This window comes from Thamnophis sirtalis, unplaced genomic scaffold, assembly GCF_051295495.1.
Source record: "Thamnophis sirtalis isolate CommonGarterSnake01/CBP01778 unplaced genomic scaffold, rThaSir2_p1.2 scaffold_6, whole genome shotgun sequence".
NCBI lineage: Eukaryota > Metazoa > Chordata > Lepidosauria > Squamata > Natricidae > Thamnophis > Thamnophis sirtalis.
Genome location: NW_028261386.1, coordinates 27126677 through 27154518, shown reverse-complemented (window position 1 = coordinate 27154518; position 27842 = coordinate 27126677). Strand labels below are relative to the sequence as shown.

Here is a 27842-nt window from a genome sequence, read left to right as displayed (position 1 = left end):
ATCTTGTTTAAAGATGAACTATAAGAGAAAGGATTTTGAAGCCACTCACCCATGTTTAAGAACTGAGGATAGCAAAAGGTTGAGCCAGTTCATCCCTACTATTCTACATTGTACTGAATTTCAATCAAATTTAAATACTTTCATATATATTAGTGTATTGAAGACTTCAACAAATCTCTGTCCCCTTTTGGGGGGTAATGAGTATCTGGCTGTCTTGACTATATATTAATAGAGTTAATGGCATCATGATTGCAAAGACCTCCATATTTTACAAAATGGTGGACAACAGCAAAACATAAGTATATGCAAAACAAAAATTCCTATAATGCACAGTCAAGGAACTAGGTCTTACAGATCAAGGCAAAAGACATATCCTGTTGACTTCCTGTAATGGGAGGAAAAAACATTTTTAAGGAAATTCCTCTTGTGCCTGCCCATGAACTCTGACAGCTTCTGGAGCATTTCCTGTGTAAGATTTGGAGTAAATCCTAAAATAAGTTTCATACCTCAGAACATAGACAAGACTTGCAGAAAACGTGGAGACAAAATACTACAGAGGACTTCAATCTGCCTAGCTCCCAACATTTTAAATTCCTTTCTTACTATTTTCATATAGTTGCTTGAGTAATGTATCTAAATAAGACTGAAAAAAAAATGGCAACTAATTGCTTGAAGGTAGATAAAGTGGCATGTCCGTCTCCCATTGGCATCCTTTGTGTCTTCTAGTCTTTTACTTAATCTTGTTGACGTGGTCAATGTTTGTTCCCACAATAGCATTTGAAAGCAATAAACCTTTGCTGCCATTGCCAATGATTCATTTCTTCTGAGATTTTCCTTCTTGTGAAGATTTCACTAGGGCTTCATATATATTATGATCTTTCCTCATATCCTTTTTTTATAGACACAGAAGCTCTAGCAATCACCCCATGGTAACCCAACAGATGTCTTAAATTGATATGAATATGTTCCAAAGTGGGGACATTTTTACAGCAATTATTATGTAGTAACTAGGAAACAATTGTTATACAAGGTAAAGCGGATCATGAATACAGGTAGCCCTCGATTTACAACCATTCAATTAGGGACCATTCAAAGTTACAATAGGATTCGAGAAAATGATTTGTGACCATTTTCCACACTTATAACCACAGTATCACATGATCAAAAATTACAAGAGCTGTGGTGGCGCAGTGGTTAGAATGCAGTACTGCAGGGCTAACTCACTGCTCTCTCCAGGAGTTCAATCCTGAGTGGCTCAAGGTTGACTCAGCCTTCCATCCTTCTGAGGTAAGTAAAATGAGGACCCAGGTTGTTGAGGGCAATAGGCTGACTCTGTAAACCTCTTAGAGAAGGCAGTAAAGCAATGTGAAACCGTATATAAGTCTAAGTGCTATTGCTATTCCCACAGTCACATGATCAAAATTCGGCTGCTTGGCAACTGGCTCCTATTTATGACAGTTGCAGTGTCCTAGGGTCATGTGATTGTCTTTTGCAATCTTCTAACAAGCAAAGTCAATGAGAAAGCCAGCTTCACTTAACAACCGTGTAGCTAGCTTAACTGTGGCAAGAAATGTTGCAAAATGGCACAAAATTTACTTAACAACCGTCTTGCTTAGCAATGGAAATTTTGGACTCCATTGTGATTCTACTTGAAAGACTGGTTTGAAAGGGAGAAACCACTACTGTGTTATTGGAGAGCAAGGACCATACAAAAACTCTGAAATTCCTAAACAAATAATGCTTTCTATCCCTGGAGTCCATGTATTTTTCCAAAGTTCTTACTCTCTGTAAGACAGACCTTATGGCTTTTCCATTTGTGTAGTGCCCACCACGCTTTAAGCTGAAAACACCAGCCTGAAGATGGCGAGTGAGATCTCGCCGAAATGTTGCCAAGACAATCTCAATCTTACACGGGAAAAGACCCAAACACAACAAGACCTTACACAATTTATACAATTTGTACAATACAATAGCATATATATGTGTGTGTGTGTGTGTGTGTGTACGTACGTACATACACACACACACACACACATATATATACACAGTATATATACACATATACATATACATACATACATAGCATTTGTGCTGATAAATAAATAAAGGGAGATTAGTATAGATGTATTTCAAGCTATTTAGTTCTCATCAGCTAGCCATACCCTTACTGGGAATTGAACCTGGGATGTACTATATATCAGGCAGCTGTATTAACCACTAAGCCACAGGCTCTCCTCCTTTATCAGCTAAACCTACACACAAACACACACACACCCACACACACTCATTTCTGCTGCCTATTTGGAACTGAAAATCTAAAACTGGATGTGGCAGAAACTATTGCATAAGTCACAGTTCACGGAGAAAGCATTACTACAACCATCACTACCATGAGCATAGATCTTTTAACAGCCATTGATAAAGTATCTGCAGAGGTCACTTCCAAAACTCTGCAGAGTCAGAGAAAAACCCTGACCTATCTGATAAAACAGCAGGGAGCAAAGTTATCAGAGAGGAATAGAACTTGCCTGGCTTCTAAATCAATTGATTGGGCTTTTTATCTAAAATAACAGACATTATAAGATAGGCAAAAAGATCCAGATAAGGAAGAGAATTGAAGCAGTCTTGAATCCAGATTGGATTGGTGAGAGGAGAGAGGCCAGGTTCAAACTCCTGCTCTCCCTCCACAACAATCAATGAAAGCCTCTGACGTGGTCCTGGGATGGCGGGGGAGGGGTTGAAGCTAGATGAACTTTGAAACCTCAGAGTTTATTTTGTGATTATCATTAACTTTGTAAGCTAGTGTCTATTGATCAAGGCTCAGATTGGAAGTGACAAAGTTTGAATAGTTTAGAGGAAAGAAAAACAGCTGAGATGGAGAGAAAGAGAGGGAGAGAGAGAGAAAAAAGATGATGGAAAGCAGTGAAGCATGGGGTTGATCCCTTCAAATCTCATTCTAATAAATAACCAAGATTGATAGCTGGCTTGTTGCTATGACAATCAGAAGACTGATGCAGAAATGATATGGAAAGGAAAAGAGGTATAATAAATGAACACCCATAGAAGATAAACCTGGATCTCAAGTGATCCCTCTGCACTTTGCTCAATGGAAACTAAGGGACCGAGGAACTACAGTTTGGAACAAGAAACTGAACGGAGAGATGATAAGAAAAGGCTAAAAATAATAGCTTAGGAGGGGAAAGATAACTGCATGGGAGAGAAAATGACAAGAAATATTAATGACTAATTCTAGAAAATGCACAATAAAAAGCAGGTCTTTTTGAAGAAGATAGCCTTAGGCTGAAGATCTCAAGATGTATCTGTATTTGTATCACCTTATATTTGAAAAATGATTCATATTGTGCTTTCTTTTTCAACAGCAAAGGCTATCAAAAAAACCAAAGAAAGGATGAATGTCTAGCTTCCTTAAGTTTGCACATGGTGTACAATTGAACCCAACCTTTCCAGATCACCCTTGCTGTACAGTGGCTACAAGGAATTTCAGGATTTTTCAGAAACTGATCAATGACAACTTGATTGTTTATCTCCTCTGTGAATGCTTTCACAGAAAAACAGACATACAAACACACACACACACAAACACACACACATTCTTCCATATATAATGGAGGGAGGATAGAGGCAGTGGTGCAATTCAGCCAATTCTATCCGATTCGGGTGACCCGGTAGTGGCGGCGAGAGGTTCCACTCACCCGGATGTCAACACATCCTGTTTTGACGCTCGGTGCGCACACTCATATTTGTGAACCGGTAGCGAAGATAAGTTGATTTCACCCCTGGGTAGAGGTTACAGACAGGCACACATACATACACACACACTTTCTTGCATATAGAGAGGGGGGAGGTACAGGTCAGAATGAGCCATCCACAAGTTCACTTTTCAATTACCGTATTTATGTATTTAGAATGTAGCACAACTTTTAAACTTACCATCATGTGCCTATCCACCATCAAGGTGCCCCTGACATAGCAACACCATCAGATATTCTGAGAAGAAACACTCAGCCAAGGTTATTTTCTCTTAAGGCTGTTCTGCACATTTTAAAAGCCATTTTAGTATAATTCTTAGCCATGTATAAACTGGCATGCGAATACCTCGGAGATAAGATGAATTGCTATGTCAAAAGCAGAGCAAGCAAGTGGGTGGGCTCAATAATTGTACCCTTCCAAATGTGGAGGCGGTTGGGTTTGTATTTGTGAATCAGAGCCATCTTTCTATGTTTGTTTTGATTGTGGACTTAATTTCATGCAACTAATCAAATTTCACAGTTTGGTTTATTTGTACCTCACCTATCCAAGTTGCACACATGGTCCTCTCAGGGCTGATCTATCCTCACAACTCTGGTAGGTAATTTTAGATGATAAATGATGACTGACCCAGGTTCATTCGGAAAAGGTTATGGCTGGGTGGGGATTTGTAATAAAATCTTCTGCAATGCTAATTTGATGCAAGAAATATTACAATGTGCAGATATCTCGTAGCAAAGCAGAACCTAAGAATGTATGATAAGCCAGAGTAGAGGAGACTAATGGCCATCCAGCATCCTATTTCAAGTGATTAGTCCTCAACACTCTAATTCAAAGGCATACTTCCATTATATTTGGAGATACAGTGGGAGTTTTGTAAACTTTGCTAATCCAGGACTTCACAGACATGGAACAATACAATCAGAGAACTGATTATGTTGTTTCATGTCACCTTTAAAAGCTTCCAAAGAAAAATGTTCAGCCTCCAAGCAATTAATCTATCTAGCTATCATTTATCTCCCAATTTTACTTTTTATATAAACAACTCAAGATGGCAAACATATAATACAATAATACAATAGCAGAGTTGGAAGGGACCTTGGAGGTCTTCTAGTCCAACCCCCTGCCTAGCAACTTTTGCTTCTCATTTGGAAACCAAGGACCCAGAGTATGGAGGAAGAATGGAGAGGCCAATGAAGCATGGTAATCCCATGGTCATTGAACCAGGTTTTAGTACTTTTGGCAAAAGTTGCTCTCATCAGAAAAGAGGACTTTGGACCACTGAGCAACAGGACTTTGGACCACTGTGCTTTATTAAGACCAGGGTCAATGCAGCTGTTTACCAGGAGATTTTGGAGCACTTCATGCTTTCTTCTGCAGACAAGATTTATGGGTATGCTGACTTCATTTTCCAGCTGCCCACACTGCCCAAAGCACCAAAACCTGATTACTGTGCTTGATTGGCCAGCAAACTCACCTGACCTGAACCCCATAAAGAATCTATGGGGCATTGCCAAGAGAAAGATGAGAGATATGAGACCGAACTATGCAGAAGAGCTGAAGGCCGCTATTGAAGCATCCTGGTCTTCCATAACACCTCAGCAGTGCCACAGGCTGATAGCTTCCATGCCACGTCACATTGAGGCAGTAATTGCTGCAAAAGGGGCCCAAACCAAGTACTAAGTACATATGAATGCTTATACTTTTCAGAGGTCCGATATTGTTCTATGCACAATCCTTGTTTTATTGATTGCATGTAATATTCTAATTTTCTGAGATGGTGAATTTGGGGTTTTATGAGCTGTACGCCATAATCATCACAATTATGACAAATCATGGCTTGAACTATCTTGCTTTGTATGTAATGAGTCTTATCTCATATGTTAGTTTCACCTTTTAAGTTGCATTACTGAAATAAATGAACCTTTGCATGATATTCTAATTTTTCAAGTTTCACCTTTAAATGGTTGTCCATTAGGACTCCAAGATCCCTCTCACAGTTACTACTGTTGAGCAGGGTACCAGCTATACTGTACCTGTGCACTTCATTTTTCTTGCCTAAATGTAGAACCTTATTTTTTTCACCATTGAATTTCATTTTATTAGATAGTGCCCAATGTTCAAGTTTGTCAAGATCCTTCTGTATCTTAAGCCTGTCTTCTGGAGTATTGACTATTCCTGCCAGCTTGGTGTCCTCTGCAAATTTGATGAGTTCCCCATTTATTTCCTCATCTAAATCATTGATGATGTTGAAGAGTAATGGGCCCAAAACAGAGCCTTGGGGTACTCCACTGCATACTTCCCTCCATGAAGATGCAGTTCCATTGAGGACTATATGTTGAATGGAGTATATCTAATACTCCTTCCTCCTATTCTCAAACTTCTCTTACTACTAAGTTAAGTAATCCCAACATTATATTCCAGTTTCCAAGCCTGAACATGGAATCAAGTTTCTAATATCCACATTATTTTAATATGGCTATTCATTGTATCCATCAGGTGTTTTTCTGGTTTCTAACATGCATTTCAAAGGATATTAGTGATATCTGAAGTTACAGTGAACATCACTGACCATTTGGCTGGGAAGCCTTTAGGTCCTGAAGGGCTGCTTCTTAAAAATTGTAGTATCATTTGCTGTTACTTTTCATTGGTAATCAATTAAACTGAACTAAGTGTAGTTCAGATCCTTGGGATCTCACTGCTACTTATAGAGTTATTTATACATTCGTTAATTTATATACCACTCAGCTGATGAATGTCCTGAGAGTAATTTGTAAATCATTTACAAACCAAGAACCAATTATAAGAACCAATAATAAAGCCAATATAAAAATTTGCAGGTCAGCAGATAACAATATTAATTCTACAGCACAAATACTAATGTTAGGCAATAAGCAGCACCAATTAATAATCTCAAATAACAGCCAATATAAAAGTTTACAGGTCAGCAGACAACAGTACTAACACTATATTACTAATACTAATAATACCCTAATACTAAATATTAAGCAATAATTGGTAACAATAATAATAACAATCTCAAATAATATGAACAGGTTTCATTTAATACAAATATTTAAGTATTAACTTTAACATTAGTATTTCAACATTAATGTTAAAATTAAGTATTACTGTTAAATGCTTACTAAAAGAGGAAGGTCTAAGCAGTGGTGGGATCCTACTGGTTTAACAACCAATTAGTTCAGTGATTGCATGCTTCACGTCAGGCTAGACAGATTTCCCTACAGCTTCCATTCCAGATGTTGGGGTGGAATGTGGGGAGGAGGGCAGTGCTGCATGGAAAGTGACAGAAATACAGTGACAGAAAGGGAAAAAACCACTTTGGGGTCCACAAGAACTGGTAATGCCACTAGGCTAACCCTTACCATTGAGCTTTGAAAAAAGAAAACTGTTTCTGTAGATTAGCATTAGAGGTCCCCATTCAATTGTATCTGATTCTCGGAAATTGCTTGGAGAATTTGATGCAGTTTTCCTGGCAAGGTTTTACAGAAGAAGTTTGCTATTGCCTCTTTCCTAGAAATGAGAGAAAGGGACTGGTCCAAAGCCATCCACTGGCTTTGTGCCTAAGATGGAGCCAAAACTCAAAGTTTCGAGCTAAAACTCAAGGTTTCTTGGTTTCTAGTTGTTAGATAGTCATTCCATAGGGCTATGCTATCTGGCCTGCAAAAATCAAGACAAGCACTGGATTGGGCTGCCCCATCCTTTTGCAACATGGTCAGTAGTAATCCACATTTTTGCAACCCAAACTTTGTGGACCAAGCACAGAACTCCAATAGGAGATAACAGCAACATGAAAAAATAATGGACTAAGGGAGGTAAAAGCCACTGCTCTCGATTGAACCATGCCTAACTCAGTGGCAGTGGAATGCAAACAAATAAGAGAATCTTGGACTGTGCATAATTGTTAGCATTCAGTTTAAGTGCTGGGACTTCGAATTTACGCCTCCCCACGTATTCTTTATATTCTTTGATAATGTTCCATAAAATGAGTTATTCTCTTCATGTACCTTTGACATCATTTCAAAGGCTCCCACGCCCACTTCAACTAGAAAACATTTAAAGGCAATTTCTAAAAGAGAAAGTATGGGAAATGCAGTTCTTTCAATTAAGGCTGTGGGAGTAGAGGTTAGAGAAACTGAAAAAGCTGGGGAAAGACTACCAAAAGTTTAGCTGGGAGGTGTAAATTCTGAAGCTCCCTTTAACTACTGAGATTAAGCATTTTCATTTGCAAATAAGAGTCTGTTTTCTTGAAGCACAGGGGAAAAGAGTCCTTATGGATCTAGACAGGATCTATCAAAACTTTCCAAGAAGATCATAAAAAAAGCATGAAGGGAGAGCCATCCCCTCTTGGTTCCAAGCCTCTCCTACCCAAAAACATATTATCCCTGGACAAGAACATTATATTCAGCAATCATGGCTAAAAATAGGATGGTTCTCATGATCATTTTTCATGTACAAAAAAAAATGCAAGGGAATGTAGGAGCATAAGTTATTCCTATCCTCCACCATTCATTGTCATACAGCCAGAAAACTTCTCTACTATCTGCCTATTTGGGACACAAAATTTGCTGCATGCCCACATCCACGTATAGACTATAACAGAAGTCTTCAAACTTGGCAACTTTAAGACTTGTGGACTTCAACTCCCAGAATTCTAGTCCACAAGTCTTAAAGTTGCCAGGTTTGGGGACCCCTGGACTAAAATATCTCCATGCAAGAAGTGACAAGATTTCTGTAGTTACCAGTCTTATATTGAGGAACTCTATAGTCATATATCAATGTGGGTGAAATATTCCACTCCCTCTGTTATCTTAAGACAAATATACATTTGTGCCCCAAGCAGCAGTGAGCATTTCTCATTTGACTTAAGAACCACCTCCATTTTTTTCATCATGGACAAATGTACTGGATCACAGCATGAGTCCATCCACAAGGTTTAGTTTCTGTTACCAATTTCCAACATTTAGTTCGAGCTATAGCTCAGTAGGATTTATCCACTCTCAAATCTACTTTCAACGTCAAGGTTTAACTCTTGAAATTGAAAAGTCAGTGTAAATAAAACTAAAGGTGTCACAATATGAACAGAAGGGCTTTCTTTCACCAATAAGCCATTTATTCAAGCAACATACGAAACCAAAGGAAGAATAGATGTCCCAGCACCCTCACCTTTTATAGATGGAGACTTACTCATTAGCAGTTTACTTTTAAGGCTCCTAGGTGAAAGGATGCTAATGAAGCAGGACTCTGAAACAGTTGGCAACCGAGTATTAAATCTGGCTGGCACCTTGATCTCAAACGTCCACACTTGGTTCCATAAAGCTTAAGGTTCAACTGATCATTAACACTGGAGGAACCAAGCCCCACTATTAGCACAGTGTCAAAATCCCTCCCATTGTCTTCTGGTTTATGGCAAAAGACTGAAGCCATATAAATGTCACAATCCATGGAAATACAAGCTACAGGAGCCACCGCTCCCCTGCTGCTCACAGAATGGCTGCAGGAGTTCACCAACATGTTAAAAAAAAAGGAGCAGAAATGTGCAGGAAAATGCAGAGCAAGGACTCTGCTTAACAAACAAGAGAAATGTGGTTTGAAAAAAAATTCAAGTCCTTGAGAAAAAGGTTATCACTTTGTCTAGCTTTCCAATCTGTCTCATTTCAATTGTTTTGGTGGCATAGAAGTTACCATGAAAGCTACATTTGATGACTTTGTATGCCATAGTACTCTATCTGTGATGATTGGGAAAAGAGAATAAAACACACAGAAACACACACAACACAGCATCGGAAGAAAGCAATGGCAAACTACTTTGCTATTATTCCCAAAGTGGTTGATTCATAAGGAATCACTCTCAACTCAAAGGAGATTTCCCCCTGTAAAATATTAATGTAATATTAACTCCAGGGAAAAATGTGGACTTCATTGTTAATGTTACCTCTGTAGGGTTAATGCTTAGGAATGACTATGTTGTATGGTTTTAGACTATGATTTTGAAATGCCTGGTAATCTGGGGAGTATGTTTGGGTCTTGAATAGCAACAGAACATGAATGAATGAAAAGAGGGTAACTTAAAAGCTCTTGAACATTTCTGAAAGTCAGTTGACTTTTTAAGTATATATTGGAATAGGAATAGGGTAAGTTAGAGATTCTCTCTGGATAATTTATCAGACAAATTTACTTTTTTCTAGACCAAACCATCTCATAAACTTGACATTGCCAGAATAAAACTGAATAAGGAGATTCTATAAAGGAAGATGGGTCAGAAAACTAATGTGACTAAACTCAGCTGGTGCTGCAGAGTGCCAGAACCAAAAAGACAGCAATTACTTATTTCTTATGAGACACTGTTCTTGTCTAACGGATTCAGATTAATGATCCTCCTTGAAAGTTATAGTTACAGTTCTCAGGATCCTGATTCCTGATGTCATTTGATACAAACCACTAACTTTTTCCAAACTTTAACCACCTACCAGAAGGTCAGGTTATCCAACTCACCTCCATACCATATGCATATCAATGTAACCCATTTAAAATGGGTTATATTTGATTAACATATCACTGGTTTCTTAAAGTCCTTCATCTCATAGCCTTACAATAATTCTAGGCATCTAATTATATAGGTATCTAATACAATGATTCTAGGCATGCTGTTGGGCTAATTTATTTAATTGAGTGTTGTAAGGGATAAATAAACCAGAGGATATGCCATGCTATTTACGTTATAAAAATGAAATTAGAAATGTTTGAATCTTTTGGAAATAAAAGTGCAGATTAGAAGTAAATAAATTAATTAATCCAGCATGTTTGGTGTTAGATTTGTCAACCTTCTATACTGTTGCTCTTCTGGTATAATGAAAAAAAGCCCGCAGTCTAAACCAACTCCTTCCTCCCAATCTCCCAACCCTCCTCCCAATTCAGCCAGAACTGAAGAAGCTTCTGGGATGAGAAACGAAATGTCTTCGAAGAAAAACAAAGTCTAGTTGTGCTTTGAAAGAGTACCTTTGGGACAACCATGGCCTGGATGACTGAGAATCTCCATAGACACTCCCAATATGAAGTTTAATTTTTTTAAAAAATGTTTTTTTAAATGTTAGATTACAACTGCTGCTGGAGAATGAGAAGGAGTATAGTCCAACCTATCCAAAGAGCAACAGACTGGGGCATACTAATTAAAAGGAAAAAATGCAAAAAGAAAAAGAGTCAGGGAAGGGAAAGAATAAGCAAATCACATCGTTACATTACAGATAATAGTTGTGCTTATGGTAGAGGGGGAATTTTTCCTTTGTGATAACTAATCTCATATATATAGAAAGAGCTTCCATGTGTAGACATTCTCTTCCAACCTTTCTACAAAATTTATCTGGCAAACTACTGTATATTTTCATCATGATGCCTTAAGACGATTTTGGGAACTATAAACCAACATGTTAAATGAAAGTATTTTTCTCCACAAATTTCCTGCACTGGACTTTCTGAAATCTTAGGAGAAGTGCTTTGCATCTTTCATCCAGCATAGCTGCTACATTTTCTCATTCTTCCTGTCTTCTTTGTTGACATTCTCCATGCGATGTCTTGTAGAAGACTTTAAGAACTGAAAAATATAGTGATGCTTATAGCAGTTCAAGGAGAATGAAACTGATTGTTTTTGTAATTCTGATCTACCTGGAGTTACCAAAAAGTCCAAGAGGTGTTTTTTAAAAAAAAATATATACTGTTCAATAAATTATCTTTCAAATCAGATGAATATATCTTATATTCGCTTTTTGGAAAGCATGTTCTTCACCTGGGAAAAAATGTTACCCTGTTCTAAGGTAATTCTTAATTTGGAAATCATAACATTTAAAATAGCACATTTTCCCAGTGATATGTGGAGAGGTAGCAATTGGCACAATATATGGCCCACACTTTTCATGTACTTAAAATACCAACACTCTGGTACTATTTTCACATTAAGAATCTTTGCTTTATTCACTGCTGCAGTCATTGCTACTACAGTTAAAATACTAAAAGGTAATTTCTACTTCCTATACACTGCATGAATCTAGTACAATATTAAATTATATCTGTTCTTTCAGCAGATGCACTGGATTAAGAAACTATTTACCGTAGCTAATTACACCATTATTTGTAGTGGCTTAAATGCAGTCAAAACACACAGACCATACACTGATACATGTTAACAATGTAAGAAAACAATTGATACATCGATTTTTAAAAGGAGCAACAAAGCAAAACTGGCAATATACAAAATATAAAAGGCCTCTCTGGCACTTGCTCAACAGCTGTCTAACAACTTTGCCTTCAACACACAGTGGAAAGCCAAATGGGCTGCTGAACTCCCAGATACAGGCAGTTATGTAGATGACCCTACATGAAAGATGCCAAGTTTTGACCTTCCTCACCAGCATTGGTCAACTCTGAACAGGATCTGTGCCCAACATGGTGTCTGCCAGGACTCATTGTTTAAGTGGGGTCTTGTCCTTACCCCTCAGTGTGACTGTGGTGCTCCTCGACAGAATATCCATCACATTGTGTCCAAATGTCTATCAAGAGCTTGGGCCACCCTGTCTTGGATGGCTGGGTGGACTGGACATCAACATTTGAACTACTATAAGTCCATGTATTTGCCATACGCTAAATAAATATTTATATATATATATATTTATATATATAAATAAATGGCAATATAGACACATAAACCAAAAGCCATTCAAAAACTATTGTTTGGCAATATTTTTGAATAGTGCCTATTTACTTTACTATTTACTAATTTGAAACTATGCATTTCACAAGGTAAGAAAGAATATTTCCTTTGTGCATAAATATAATTCTAAAGATTCTAATGAATTTTGAAAAATCACAGCCAAATTCCAACTATATGGAATGTTTCAATGGGACCAGCCTTGTTTAAATGTGTGGAATTTACATTAAAATAACATCTTGTATCTGTAGCAATTCTCAGTCATTCAAGTCATGGTTGTCTTTTTTCAAGAGGCAACTGGACTTCTTCGTTTTTCCCTTTGAAGACTTTTAGCTATGCAATTTGGGATGAATACCCCTCAAATGGTAGGGGACCATGAACAGATTTCCAGAAAAGTTGCAGACTACTGGAACCATTAGCACTACTCAGGTGACCCTGAGGACACAGATAAACATCCAATCAGCCTCAACAACTCTCTAAAAGGATGCACATGGTCAGCTGTCTGCAAGGACTATAAATCCTTCCATTCCCCACCATCCAGTCAGAGCTGAAGAAGCTTCTTGGACGAGAAGTGAAATGTCTTCAAAAGAAAAAGCAAGAAAGTCCAGTTGCCTCCTGGGGAAAAAAAGCACCTTTGGGGCAACATCTTGTATCCTCCGTGATTTGCTTTGTATTGTTTGCTTCCAGTGCAGTTTCACATATTAAGTTTTAAAAAGTTGGAACAACTGCAAAAAAAGGAGGGGTAACATTTGTAACAGAAAGCAATTGAGCTTTGTTTACATTATCTGCAAGGCTGGACATTCCTAAAAGAAACAATTTCCAACCAGAAGTAATACAGAAAACCATTTGTTGGCAAACAAGCAAAAATAGAGCTGAGCATGTAGGGCTAAGGCTCTATGGATGTATAGAACAGAAGTATAAAGAGTAGGAATCTCTGAGGGATACTGTATATGGGACAATTCATTTATTTGCTATATTGTATTTATTTGCTTGGTTTTATGGGTTACTCAACTCTGGACAGTTTAGAATATATATGCATTATCTGTATGATAAATATTTTTTTAAAAAAAATATATAATTCAAATCAAAAGGCACATGTATTAATATTAAAAATCTAAAAAAATGAACCATATGTTTTTGTAGGTAATAGTCCTCAACTTACAGCAGTTCACTCAGTGACTGTTCAAAGTTACAACAGCACTGAAAAAATGTGAGTCACAACCATTTTTCACGTTCATGACCATTTCAGCATCGTCATGGTTACATTAGGATGCTTGACGACTGACTTACATTTATGACAGCTGCAGTGTCCTGGGATGACTTTTGGGACCTTCTGCCAAGCAAAGTCAATGGGAAAGCCAGATTCACTTAACAACCGTGTTACTAATTTAACAACTGCAGTGATTCACTTAACAAACATGGCAAGAAAGGTTGTAAAATGGAGCACAATTCTCTTAACAAATTTCTCACTTAGCAACATAAATGTTGGGCTCAATTGTGGCCATAGGTTGAAGACTACCTATACATGATCTGAACTGGGCCTGTTTTACCCTACGTTGGGATGCTAGGAAAAGAGGAATAAAAGGAGGCAGCACCTCCAGCAGATACAGAATCGTTTAGTCCAGTGTTTCTCAACCTTGGCGACTTTAAGTCCTGTGGACTTCAACTCCCAGAATCCCCCAGCCAGCTGGGAGTTGAAGTCCACAGGACTTAAAGTCACCAAGGTTGAGAAACACTGGTTTAGTCACTGAACGACCCAGAAGCCCCAAATATCTGGGATTAATAATCAGATCTCCAAGAAAAAGGATTGACATCATGAAGCAAATTTCAAAGCCTTATTGAATACTTTCGTGTTAAGGATTTTTTTAACTTCCTCTTTGTTTTTTTCTTTTGATAAAGTACACAGGGGCCTGATGTCTGAGAGAAGATCCATATAAACTGAGCAGTACCTGAGAACAGTCACGTCCAAAATCATGAAGCCATTGCTCCAGCATCAAGGAATCATGTGAGATGAACTGAGTCCTCCATGGTCATTCGGCAGGGTTTAAAACAGGCTGGGCAATTAATTTTCCCAAAGGGCCACATGGAAAACTGAGGCTGTTGTGGAGGATTGCCTTCATACCACACCCACTGCCACCTCCCCTCTCCCACTGCCTCAGGCTGGACAGAGACAGCTAAAGGGTTAGAAATGAGCCACAGACCCTAAAATGCCCAGGTCTCATTTAGATTGTGGTGCTAATAGAAATTGAAGTTTAACATTCTGGTTCATTCTGTATAAAAAAAAATCTGAGGAAGGTAATCTCAAATTTAATCTGACCTAACAATGCAGCCTTTCAAGGAAGAAAGAGACCAAATTCTATCCAGAATGAAGTTCTCATTATCACTGATAAATCTCTTAAAATGAAAATAATTCATAAAATTGCAAAATGGTATCAATCCTATCTAAATAAAATTCCATTTAAATCTTCCCCCCAAAAAGAAACAAAACAAACAAACCGCTAATCTTTCTTCTCTTCCTCTTAAATCCTTATTGAAGAAAAACCTATGATCTTATTTACAAGTAACACCTCTGCCTGACTGCCCAGGGGCTCCTGGTGTTTCATTTAAATATGTATAAGTGAGAAAGAAAGGGAGGCTTTGCCACAGAAATTTCCCTATTCTTCTCAGCTTGCAAAAGCAAACACACGTGTGTAACTTTTGCAAAGCTCAGCCTCATTTGCAGACCAACATAGTGCCCCAGTCACAACAAAAGACAATTTGCTGGAATAGATGTGATACAGGTCCCTGTGCTGGGTGTGAATGGAAAATTTGACCTACTTCATCATGCAGCAGAGTATAAAGTCACAGATATTGCCTGCTGTTAAGAGACAGACCAAAGGAACACTGGTAATAAGATAAGAAGGAATAAAATCTTGAATGAAGTTCAATTCCTGGTAATTTTGTGGGCACAGCTATGTAGTTTATTTGGTAGCAGTATGGAAATGATTTGTCTTCGGAGGCTGTTTTTCACTTCCAACTTAGCCTACAATTGAACTATTCCTTGAAAATCTTCCGTTGGAAATCTAGATTGATTCTTCCTATTGCATTCGTTTCTGAACCCAAATCTCATTCAGAACTGAATTTCATTGTGCTAAACGCAGCCCTTAATTTCGACTCATTTAAATCTCCAATACTATCAGGAACTGGACAAGAATATTAGATCAAATCAAAGGCTTATCTAAAGCAGCATCCTGTCCTGGGATAACCAACCAGATGTTTCTTAAGTTGGAAATGAACTAATTATATATCCCTCCCCCAATATTTATGTTCCCCACTATCTAGTATTGTGCTGCTCTGAGCTCTAAAAGACCAGCCACCTATAACACCTATAGCCTGACTAAAAGCTGAAATTGTAGTTTAGTGTCACTCAGACTACTGTAAAGTTCTCCAATCCACTATCTAAAAATTTAATTGAGATAGAAGATTCAAAGAAAAGCTGGCCCAGACAAACACACATACACCCTTCATCCCAATTTACAGCATGTGTACTTTCAAAGGGTTCACCTTAGAGGCCAACTGTGATGTCCATTTGGCACCTATCAACATTATCTTTTCTTGTCAGATTTAAGCAACTTCAGTATGGTTTAATTCCTGACAATGTACACTTCTTTATACTGGGTTTTACTAAGCCGCCAGATTGTTTCTGCATTTATTTCAAAATTATGATTTTATATTGAATTCTGTAAATCATTCTAATCCCTGCTCCTGCTAAAAAATAAAATAAAAGTATTTAGGAACATTAATTTAGTTAAATGAATCAAATCTTTTAAAAAATAAGATAAATGTAACAGATGTTTAGTGCAATTGGTTTATTCATATAAACACAGACTCATGTAAAGATCAAAGGGGTCACAAGGAAAATGAGAGCTGAATTTTTCATTTCTTTCCACCCTTTAGAATTATTGTCGCCAATCAATAATCATTTTGTCCCAATTTTAGGTTCTCAATTTTGTTCCATTTCTAGAGGAGGGCATGAATGGAAGAAAAAATCCCTCAGCCAAATTGATTTGGACTTACATAAAACTAGCAATCAAAGGATAGCACAACTTAACTCACATCAAATGCCTGTGTGGTCTAGTGGTCAAAATAACCAGCCAATTTCGGGAAATGAAGATTCAACTTTCCACCTTCTGAAAAAAAAATTGGTTAACCCTGAACCACCTTTAGCCACTATTCTTTCAATCTAACCAACCCCTTAGGGTTATTATAATGTTTTAAAAAAACAGAAAGGCAGTTAATTATCTTGTCTCCTGACCTTCTTAAAAGAGAAGCAGAAGAAAAGCGAATTAATAGGAAAGCTGACTGCATCATCATGAGAAAGTATTTCTAGAAGCCTATCCCATTCTGTTGCCCTCAGGTTGGAAAAGGATTATGGGACTCAAAGTCCAATATATCTGAAAGGCTGGGAAATACTACCTTATAGGATGGTAACCTAATCAAACAAATGATGTTAAAATCCTAACTTCCTTTTTCTTTCTCCTCACTTCCCTCTCTCCTTCTCTATGAATGGGAGCAGAAACATTACTAAATACTTGAATCCGGGAAGAAAGGAAGAGGGGGAGGAGGGAGGGAGAGAGAGGGGAGGTTGAAAAGATATGGTGATTGGTTCATTTTTTGGCCTTCCTGATAATAAATTGCAAGTCTATAAAGTGAAACTCCAGGAGGATTTCAGTGTTTTGTGCAATAACTGTACTGCACTAGTAAAGCAAAAATGTTAAAATGCTACTCATATTAAATACGACAAAGTGTGCTACAAATTTGTTATGTAGTGTTATGAGATTTTCAAACTTGTTTAGGCTATGGATCCTGTTAATTAAAAAAATTAAATTCCTGAAATTCTGATCAAAGAGCAAACCTCTAGTGATAGGAAATGGGAAATAAAATGAAACTTATTTATTAATCAAATTAATAAAAAAATCAAATTAATCCATCAAATTTGTGCTCACTCTAATTGAGGTAACACTGAAGTTATCTGAATCATACAGATTCACCCCCAAAACTTCCATTTCACCTTTTTAAGGGGAGGGGGGAAAGAGACAGAGCTGGGACAAGATTCCTTTGCAGATGGCAGGATACGCATTCACCCAAAGGCAATTATAGCTGCATGGCTAAGGCATTTTCCAAGGGAAAAATTGTGGCAATCATTTTCACCCTGCCACTGCCTATCTTTCAGGCTCATTCAGAATGATGTCACATCCTGAGCCACTGAAACTGTGAGAGTGAAGCTTTTGAATGTCGTATGACAAGCCCCACTATACCTTGGCCACCCTTGGCTGCATCTGAACTGAACTGTCCTTTTCTCCCTTACTCTTTCATGGAACTCTAGGATTCTGCAGAACATAGTTTGAAAACCCTGTTGTAATTTGTGTATACTTCCTGGTCCTTGTAGACCGTGGGCTAATTTAAACTTCAGATTTACATTCACTCCCCCTGTTCTAGCATTGCGTCTAATCAGCAAGGGAATCTTGATAACTCTTAACTGAAACCAAAGTAAAATAACTCATCTCATAACTAAAGAATGTTGAAATTAGATTACAACAAGATTTCACAGGTAGCATGTGTGCATGTGTGTGTGTGTGTGTAATCTTGTGATATATATATATATATAATTAATTTACACACACACACACACACACATACACACATATACATATGTGCACGCGCGCACACACACACATACATACATACATACATACATGGGTGTAGGTATGCTGGTCTTGTTGTATTCAGGTCTTTTCCCATGTAAGATTGAGATTGTCTTGGCAAGATCTCACTTGCCACCTTCAGGCTGGGTTTTGGGCTTAAAGCGTGGTCGGAGCTGCCGTCTTTCTATAAATCTTGGTAGGAGTGTGTGGAGTGCTGGCTTTGTTTCAGTAAGTGGAATGATTGGTCGTGTGGTTGTATATATATATATTCTTGCAAAATACTAGGGGGTACACACCATTGCAAAATACTAAGCACATCATACCAAGTAATGGATTGCTTAAAATCCTCAATTTATTTTTTCCAGAGAACTTATACCTGTGGTCAGCTTCTTCTGAGAAGGTTCTTATATACACCCTATTCAGTTTTTCAAACATCAATAGAATGAATTTCTGCAGAAAAATGTACTATTGTGCATCAATTATACATGGTTTTTTTTAAAAGGTAAACACACGACCCTGGCTGACTGGGAGATTAGAATGGCAGCGCTTCCAACAGTCCATAGGTTACCAATTTATCACTGAATGTGTAAGATAATAATTTCAATTTTTTTTAAAGGATTCCTAGGCAAATATACATGAGGCCCTTTAACTGATTTACAGATGAACAGGCAGGAATAATTTTGCTCACAAGAGACAGTACCCTTTTTCATTATTCCAAAGCATGGCTTCTCAACCTTGGCTAGCTGAGGAATTCTGGAATTTGAAGTCTACACCTCTTAAAGTTGTCAAGGTTGAGAAATACTGTCCCAAAGGTTATGCCTTTCTCAAAACAACCTGCAACATTTGTAATGCTAACAAAGTATATTGTACAGGTGAGTACTTTGAGCCTTAATTGTTTAATCCATATGAACTAAAGCTTTAAAGTTATGATTTTTATGCAATACACTTTTAATAGTAGATTAAAAATTGCTTAATGTTGCAAAGACCTCAAAGGTTAGCCAACGCCCTCCTTCTGCATCAAATGATACAAAGTAATAAATATAACCATGACTCTTTTGTTGCTTATAACCGAAGCAAACAGTAGGTCTTTTTCAGTCCAGAATTATAGGATGGAGGAAGATCATGGGGACAGCAAGACATAAGCAGAAACAATTCCAAGTGTATCCATAAGGACTTCCTCCCAGATACAGTGTAACAGGACTGCAATTGTAATGGAATGAAGCTAATAGGAAGCAGTTCACCAGTGCATAAAATTATAAATAGGGTAAAAAAAAAACAAGAACTATGTGGAATTAGAAGTTACAGAATTTCTCTGATTTTAATCTCAGGTGCATTTTTTAAAATGCACCTGAGATCACCATATTGTTGATTCTTGATCCTTTTAAAAGACACATTTATGTCATTGGGACCAATATTGCTGGCTTCTAAAGGTGATGAAGAAGAAATTGTAAATACTATCTCCCTGAGTTCTTTTATTTATGGTATCTGCTAAAAGACTACTTCACTGACAAAATGAGAAAAAATGCATTTTGTTGATAATCTATGTATGCTAAATTGCTAAATTCACTGAGCTGCATAGTATGTCTTATCTTTTAAAATTTTATCAATGTCATACAATCCATTCCAAATGGATTCCATTCCATACTGAAAATAATAATGACCTTTCTTGGTATGATAAAGTTTAGAAGATTCATTCTTACCTATGTTGGTGTGCCTTGAAGCTCCTGGAGTACTTCGATTCTGAAGGTTGTGGAGCATGGGGCTATCAAAGGGAGATGAAGTCCAGCTGGTGCCCAATTCTGGGGTCATATAACTTGCTGGATATGGACTGGAATAGGAGCCACTGAAACTCCGAGCATACTGGTCCCTGCTGTTGGCCGAGATACTAAGAGAGCTGCTATAAGCAGATGCTTCTCTGGAAGTAGTTGCTGGTATGGGGGTGCTAGTAGCAAAGGAGAACCTTGGAGATACTGATGGATGAGAAGATCCAGGGTTGTAAGCAACGCTCTCAGCTCCAGGCTGAGTCCAAATGGAGTGGCTGGAGACTGGGCTGCCTTGCTGGGATGAACCACTCCCTTGGAGGTAAGGCAGGCTGGGGATCATGGTAGTGACCCTTGTGGTGGGTATGTATACAGGAGAAGCAGCAGCTGTGGTGTGCATAAAACTGCTGGTCCCTTCATATGCTGGTGGGCCATGGTTGGCTGCCATTGCTAAACTCTGGTACATCTCTGAAGGTGTAGACTGGGCTTTGATTTGCAACCCAACCACACGGACAAGTTATCTCCAGAGATCCAAGTTTGAAGGCAAGTATGAAGTCACCTTCCTCCACAAAGGGCAGGATGGACCATGCAGTTCCAACTCAGATCCAGCGAAGATGGTTTCCAATCCAGGAAAAATCCCTAACAGAACTGCCTAGGTTCCACTTTCGATCTTTCCTGTCTTATTTGAGCCATCAGGGCCGGCAGAATCTTTGGATCTTCAGTTCCCACCTACAACAGAGGCAAAATTAAAATGAGATTGTATCCAGAATGAAAAAGAGAAAAAGAAAGCAGAAAGGCCTCCCCATTAAAAGTATTTTTAGTAAGGTTTGGGGAAGAGGTTAGAGAGATACAGGTGGTCCTCGACTTATGACCACAATTGACCTCAAACTTTCTGTTATTAAGTGAGACATTTGTTAAGTGACTTTACAACCTTCCTTGCACCTTCCTTTTAAATGAGTCACTGCAGTTGTTAAAGTTAGAGATAAGGTTGTTAAGTGAATTTGACTTTGCTTGTTAGAAGGTCACAAAAAGTGATCACATGACCCTGGGATGCTGCAACCATCATAAATATGAATCAGTTGCCAAGATGCAACAGTTGTAAGTCACTTTTTCAGTGCCGTTGTAATTCTGAATGGTCACTAAATGAACTGTTGTATGTCGAGGGTTACCTCTACTCCTTAACCAAATGCTCCTTCTGAAATCAATCCTTTTCCTTCAGATGACTTACTCCTTTTTTTAAAAGTTAAACCCAAAGCTATCGTTTGATCATTAAGGGGATTCAAAATCTGGATTTGAATGAGGAAATGTGAAGTGGAATTTTGAAGGAGCCGAGAGCCTAGTGACTAAACAGACACAATCGTGCAGTTAATCAGCTCCAATCCTTATTAGCTTCTAAGATAAGGTCAATTTTTCTGCCTGCTAAGCAGAGAGGGAGAGAAAATCAAAAGGCAGAAGTGATAGTAAGATCTTCTTCACGCAGGAAAATGAAAAATGTTTGGGCATGAGTAATGGTGAAGTCAGTTGTATACTACTGTTGGGGTTTTTCCCCATTTGGTGCCTTCCAGATATGTTGGACTACAACTCCCAGAAATCCTAGGTTACATAAATAAATAAACTTCTTCAGAAGAAGTTCAATGTTTTCTGAAGGTTAGAATAATGGAAATAAATTCTACAAATGATTGATCAGTAGTCCTTTCTTCTTCAAAAATATTCTTAGTTCCAAATTTGAAAATATCTCAGAGATTCAAACTACAGAAATTTACACCATAAATATGGGTTCCAGTGGACTAAGACTGTGACCATGATCTGAATTCCTGCAAATTCAGGAATAATTTACAGGATGAATTGTTGCATGAAAATGCTTGCAACATACTGTATACCCATAGCACTATTAATTTTCACACACACATATCAATTTAAGGTCCCACCAAATGAATTCAGAAACAGCTAAAAAATCAGAATAGGAAAATGTCTGTGCTTGCAAAAACTGAAGAAAATGCAGCTTTTCAACACAGCCTTTCCCAATTTGAAACTTGCTAGATGTATTGGACTTCAACTAAAAAAATATTCCGTTAATAATATTCCTATCTAGAGAGCAGCCAGTTGGGGAAGGCTGTTCTAACTTCTGTTGATGCAGGAACAAAGTGAGCTTGTTCATTTCCAAATGAGAACAAGACTTGCCCTTCCAGTTGTCCTGATAAATTATTTGAAAACTTCTCAATGTAAATTGAGGCTGGCCCAGTTTAACAAAACTCAAAAATGTTTTGCTGAATATGCATTTAGTTGCACATCTCCAAAATTTTAGCATTTAGCATTTTGGCAAGAACACTCCTGACACACAATCTATATAACCATTATGGTTGACTATGCTGTTGCCTAGCCCTTAATGGTCTGTGGCTACTCTAAGTAAATGATGAAGAACAGAAAGAATTGAGTGTTGTTTACAAGCATCAGTTAGCTCTGCATATAAAGATACATTGCATGCACATGTACATACACACACACACCACTGTCACCAAGTGGAATTTTCTAAAGAAGACAAAAAATGGCAATGCTTCACTTCCATCAGAGCTGCCATTACATGGATATTAAAAATCTTTCCCTAATCTTAGTGAGTACACAACTATTAGATCTAAAGGCTCTTCTTAACTTAAATCCTATATCCACACACACCCCAAATCTATTCCCCCTGGAGATATCAAAGTGCATCATCATCCTGATTTTATCCTGGCCACTCAGCTATAAAAGTCTATTTGTGATTTGTTTTCTAAACACTCTTGTGTGTGATGGTTTTATATAAAAGAATGGTTAAAACAGCCATAGCCAGTTTAACCCTTTAAAAATACTACTTCAAAGCAAATAAGTTGTTGCTTTACGGATTGCATTCACACAATATACAGGTTAACATGCATACTATGCTGAAGCGAATATTTGTGTAACATAATCCCCTGTTTTATATAACCATGCTAAAACAACAGCTGAGTTCTGACAACACACTGCACCATAAAATGCTTACTCCTGCTTTAGTGTAGTCTTGGGCGAATCCACATATAATATGGTTTTGAGATCAAACCCGAGGGAAAGAACGTGCAAGATATACCCAGAGCAGTGGTGACCTATAAATCAAATGTGAACAGACAGAGTTTGGCCATTCTGTGCCAAAGAGTCTCAGAGGTTTCTCTTCTGTTCATTACTTCCTTTTTATAAAACAAACTCATGGCTTTGAAAAAGAATCTATGAACAAGAAACCGACTGAGCTGTGCATACATGGTAGATTTGGACAAAATTCCTATTTGCCCAACAACAGAAGCTAGAGTGAGTGAGATTCAGGGTTTACCAGCTTCCTACATGCACCAATGTACATTCTAAATAAACTACTAAAACCTCTCCTGGAGACTCCAGGTTGCTTCTTCTAGACCCCAGCAGACCCAGATCATCTTAAGCAACCTGGACTGGCAAGTTTCGAAGGTGAAGTGAAAAGCAGAGATTAAAGTTAGGGGGAGTCTGGGAAACCTCTTTCACCACCTCGAGCACTGGTGTGCGGGAAGGGGTGCTCTCCATCAAGGATTGCAGAGGAGACTTAGGATTGCATGGCTCTACAAAGAATTGTCCAAGAATTGTTTTCCGTTCATAGAGCCATCCTGTGCTGGCCTCGTCTGTGGGTGATCCTGCTGCATTTAATGAGTCTTAGTCTCTGGGAAGCAGGCCTAGGATCACGGTCTTCAGGACTTACTAGTTTTCCCTGGAAAGGGATCGGTTTTGTAGACAGGCTTACTAACCTCTCACTTTTTCTCTTGGCTACGTAACGGGACCTTGGCGCTGTTTCTAAAAGTGAAATGTGGACGGCTGGAGTTGCCCATGGAGCTATATTCCAGCTGTGGATTTTTTCAGTGCAAATTCGGATTGCCGCCTCCTCTCCCCCTCCTGTCCCTTTCTGTCCCATCCTACTTTTCAATTCCTCAAGCAAAACCATATTCATCAGTCTCCGAGAGAGGGAGGAAGGAAGGGAGGGAGAGAGAGAGAGAAAGAAAGAAAGAAAGAAAGAAAGAAAGAAAGAAAGAAAGAAAGAAAAGAAAGAAAGAAAGAAAAAGTTAAAAAGTGAAATTAACAAAAGAAGTGTGAAAGAAAACTGTTGAAAGAAATCTCGGACAGAACTAGAAAAAGCTAGTGTCCATCCCCTCCCCCCCCCGTTTCTAATTTATTTCTAGTGAAATAAAAATCACCTAACCCGACTGCCTTAAAATCATCTTCATATCAATTGCTCACATATTACTACCACTACATTTTTTTTCACAGTTATTTGAGAAAACATGTCTGTTGTTATATTCCAGTAAAATCATTTGCCAATAAGCAAGCAAATCTTAAGTGGCACAGGGGGTACCTATAAAGCAATTGTTCAAGAGAAGTTAGAAAACATTTGAAAAACACTATATATAAAACAAAATAGTTATATTTAGGCACCTTTCATACATTTCTACAAAATAGTCACATATGGGCACAATTCACCAAAGGATGATTGTGTTTTAAGAAACACAGTTTACCCACTACCTACCTAATATGTATTAATCTTCCCATCAAAATCAATGGACTTGAAAGTGATTTTTATTGGATAATGGAATTCAATTAATTCAAAATATAGATCTGAAGAATGCAAATACGAGCCCTTAACACTAATTTCATTATCTCTTTGTTATAAGTAAATGGGGAAGAAGAATTAATTATTTTTAAAGTAAAATCAAAATAGCATAAAGATTCCAGAATTACATCAAAAGGCATTATTTCCATCCATCATTTTCTAGAAATATTTACATGAAGGCGCACAATCATTTTATTGATGTACTTTCAAAGCAGATTTGAAGAGAAATAAGTGCGTTAATATTTGAAACTATTGCAAATAGAAATAACTGGTTGTAATAAATAGTTGAAACAGATCCACAGTTTCTCTCTGGCCATTTTTACCAGCTCAGCTTAAAACGTTTACGTCCCTATGCTGTTTTAAAATAACCACAACAGAATAAGAAAGAACATGGTAGAATAATAATAATAATAATGCGACATAGTACATTCACTCATTCTGAAAGGGGCAATATAAAAAAAACTGGAGGCCTATATTTGTAATATCTCCTCCTGTTTTTTTAACGTTTCTAATCTTTTCCCAACTCCTTTTGAAAACCAGAATTCTGCTGTTTTTGAACCAAAGAATATACTACGGGCCTGCCAATTTTCTCTGAGGAAACCCCCAAACAAACAAACTGAGTGGGACTCAGTGGATGGGTCCCCTTTTAATTGGAATAAACAGGAAAGAAAAGCAATTTTTATCCCAAAATATCCTTGAAGTAATCAATGGCAGAAAAGGAACAAAAGTAAGAATAATAATAATAGCCAAAGAAAGTTCGGCGCTTTTTCTTCTGACCAATTTGGCGCACATAGAAATCGAATTCAGGTCGGTGAAATTTAAAAAAACCTTTTACCTTGGATTGACTTGTGAATGCTGCTTCAAAAAAACAACTAAAGCTATTAATTAAAACAAAACAAAATGATTTATACACCTAAAATCCGGAATACAGTATAGGAAGATTACCAAAACTATGGGGAAAAGTCATATTTCGTGCGTTATTATTAAGGTCTTTATTTTTCAAGTTCGATAAATAAAAGGATGTTTACGCCCAATTTTTTCGCCCTCTATAATAACTACATTCGTTATTATTTCTTCTGCTGGGAGAAAAGGGATTTATTTTCGAGATGTCTCTACCCAGAAGAGAATACTGTACACAGCAAGAGCGATGCCGGCGGACGAGAGAGGAAAAGTTGGGCGAGAACATCTGCGAGGCTCGCTCCAACCGGGGCTCCCTTCACTCCAGCGGGGGCGCCCGGAATTAAACAAGAAACCCCACTCGCCACCCGGGGAAAAGTCGCCTTGCGACGTTTCTCTCGGGTAAAGGTTGCTCGGACAAGAACTTCGGACAAAACACCGGGAAGTCGAAAGAAAGACTACAGCGACGAAAAGGGCCGCCAAAGGTGCGTCGGAGTTCCGGAACTAGAAAGGAACCGAGAATCGCTCCAAGTTTTTTTTCCCGCAGAGCCAAACCGACCTGCTTCCAACGTCTCCGCTTGGCCGCCTTGGGCTCCTTCGCGATCTGCTGTCTTGCCGGAGCCCGATCGAACCCTTGGAAATGGGGCGCCTGTCAGAAAGCAGGGAAGCGGCGCAACGGTAGGAAGGATCGCCCGGACGGCTTTGGCCGCTCAGCTGGGTGGCCCGCGCGTCCGCCCGCCCGCCGCCGCCACCTCTAGGCCACGGAGACGCCGGGAGCGAAAGCGCCCACCCACCCCCGCCCAGGCCGGGCCTCCTGGGTGCCCGGAGCCGAGTCCGCCTTCCCTCCTTTCTCTGCAGCCCTGCCTGGACGGCCGGGGAGCGAGCACGATGAGGCGGGGTGCGCTGCCTGGCCCGCCTCGCTCCCGGTGACGCCGCCGACGCCGCTCTGACTCTGGGCAGCCAGGGATGGGACGCTTTGCCTTCCCTCCCCGGCTTTTCTCTTTCACCCCCAGCCCCCACCCCCCGCTTGGTCCTCTTTCCCTACACTCTTCCTTTCTTGTCTCCACCCTGGTGACTGGCTTCTCCACACCACGTGGCGAGGGGACGGGATGAGTTGGGGGCGGGGGGGGGGGAGAACGAGGGTATCTGTTGCACCATCAGCCGGCGCCAAGCTTCATTCCTGTGGGGGAATATACATACAGGCAGGCAGACATGCATGCATGCATACATACATACATACATACATACATACATACATACATACATACATGCACACACACACGCGCGCGCGCACACACGCGCGCGCGCGCGCACACACACACACACACAATCAAGGATAGACAGACACATAGGTATCCACGTTCGTGGGCAACTGGGTGCAGTTATAAGCTCAGGGTGTGAGAAACCGACTTTCAACTTGTGCCCCCAAACAACATGAGTAGAGTTCTAACTATTTCTCCCTCACCCTTCCTTCCTGATTTGGTACCCCCCCCATGTGTTTTTCAACTGCCACCATCACTGCCACCATATGCCCAGTCTCGTCTGGTAGGCTCCGTGTCAAGAGAGGGATGCAGCAGAAATGCTTACAGAAATTACTCTGTGCATACCTGTTATTGCTTCCACGTCAGGGAGTACCGTTGCCTATCTTTAGCAGTGAGTTCTGCCGCTATGCAGATTTCCCTCTGGGACCCCTTTCTGATTCATTTTACTGGAGGAGGATAAAAGAGGGGAAAAAAGCCATCAACAACCCTCCACCCCATGCAGGAACGTCCACTACTAAAAGACTGACAGCTGCAGGCTCTACAAAACAGGACTGTACTTAGGGGCAATGCAAATCAACGTGTAGGTTTTGGTCAGGTGATTTACTGTTGGGGAGAAACTCGCCCCATGCGATCAAATGATCAAGTGGATAGAAGTGCATGAGAGCGAACTCCCATTCTGCAAATGTGCTTGGAGGTATAGAACTTGCTGGATTTAAAGGGCGGAAGGAAAGCAAATTTGGGTGAAGTGTTCTGAGAACAGGAGTTTGGTAACGGAACCAGTTTAACAAGGCAATGGTCAATTCTCCCTTGCTGGAGTTATCACATTAGCAAAGACAGCAGCTTTTGGAAATGCTGCATTAAAGAGGAATGAGATTGGATGACATAACATGCAGGACTCCCTTTAAGTTACTGACTTTTCTTCCATATATGCCTCAGGCTTTCCTTCAAAGCTCTGAAGACAGATTATCCACAACTTTATTCTCATTCAATTCCTTCTGCAACCCTATGAGGCAGCTCCTGAACTTCTTTTGAACAGCCTCCTCAATCTCCAACCAGTTTCCCACTGTTCTGAGGCTGGAAACATTTAAAAATCAGAGTATATGGTGTGAAATA

General features: G+C 39.0%; 1 protein-coding gene across 1 annotated transcript in view; it reads right to left on the bottom strand.

Moving 5' to 3' along the window:
* GATA4 (GATA binding protein 4) overlaps nucleotides 1-26287 on the bottom strand; it is a 49687-nt gene extending 23400 nt beyond the window's left edge. The window contains exons 1-2 of the mRNA XM_014063472.2: nucleotides 26027-26287; nucleotides 19875-20663 (exon numbers count right to left, since the gene is read on the bottom strand). Of these exons, the coding sequence (XP_013918947.1) occupies nucleotides 19875-20400 (526 nt within the window). The 5' untranslated portion in view covers nucleotides 20401-20663; nucleotides 26027-26287. The remainder of the gene's footprint in view (nucleotides 1-19874; nucleotides 20664-26026) is intronic.
* Between the last annotated feature and the right edge of the window lie 1555 nt (nucleotides 26288-27842).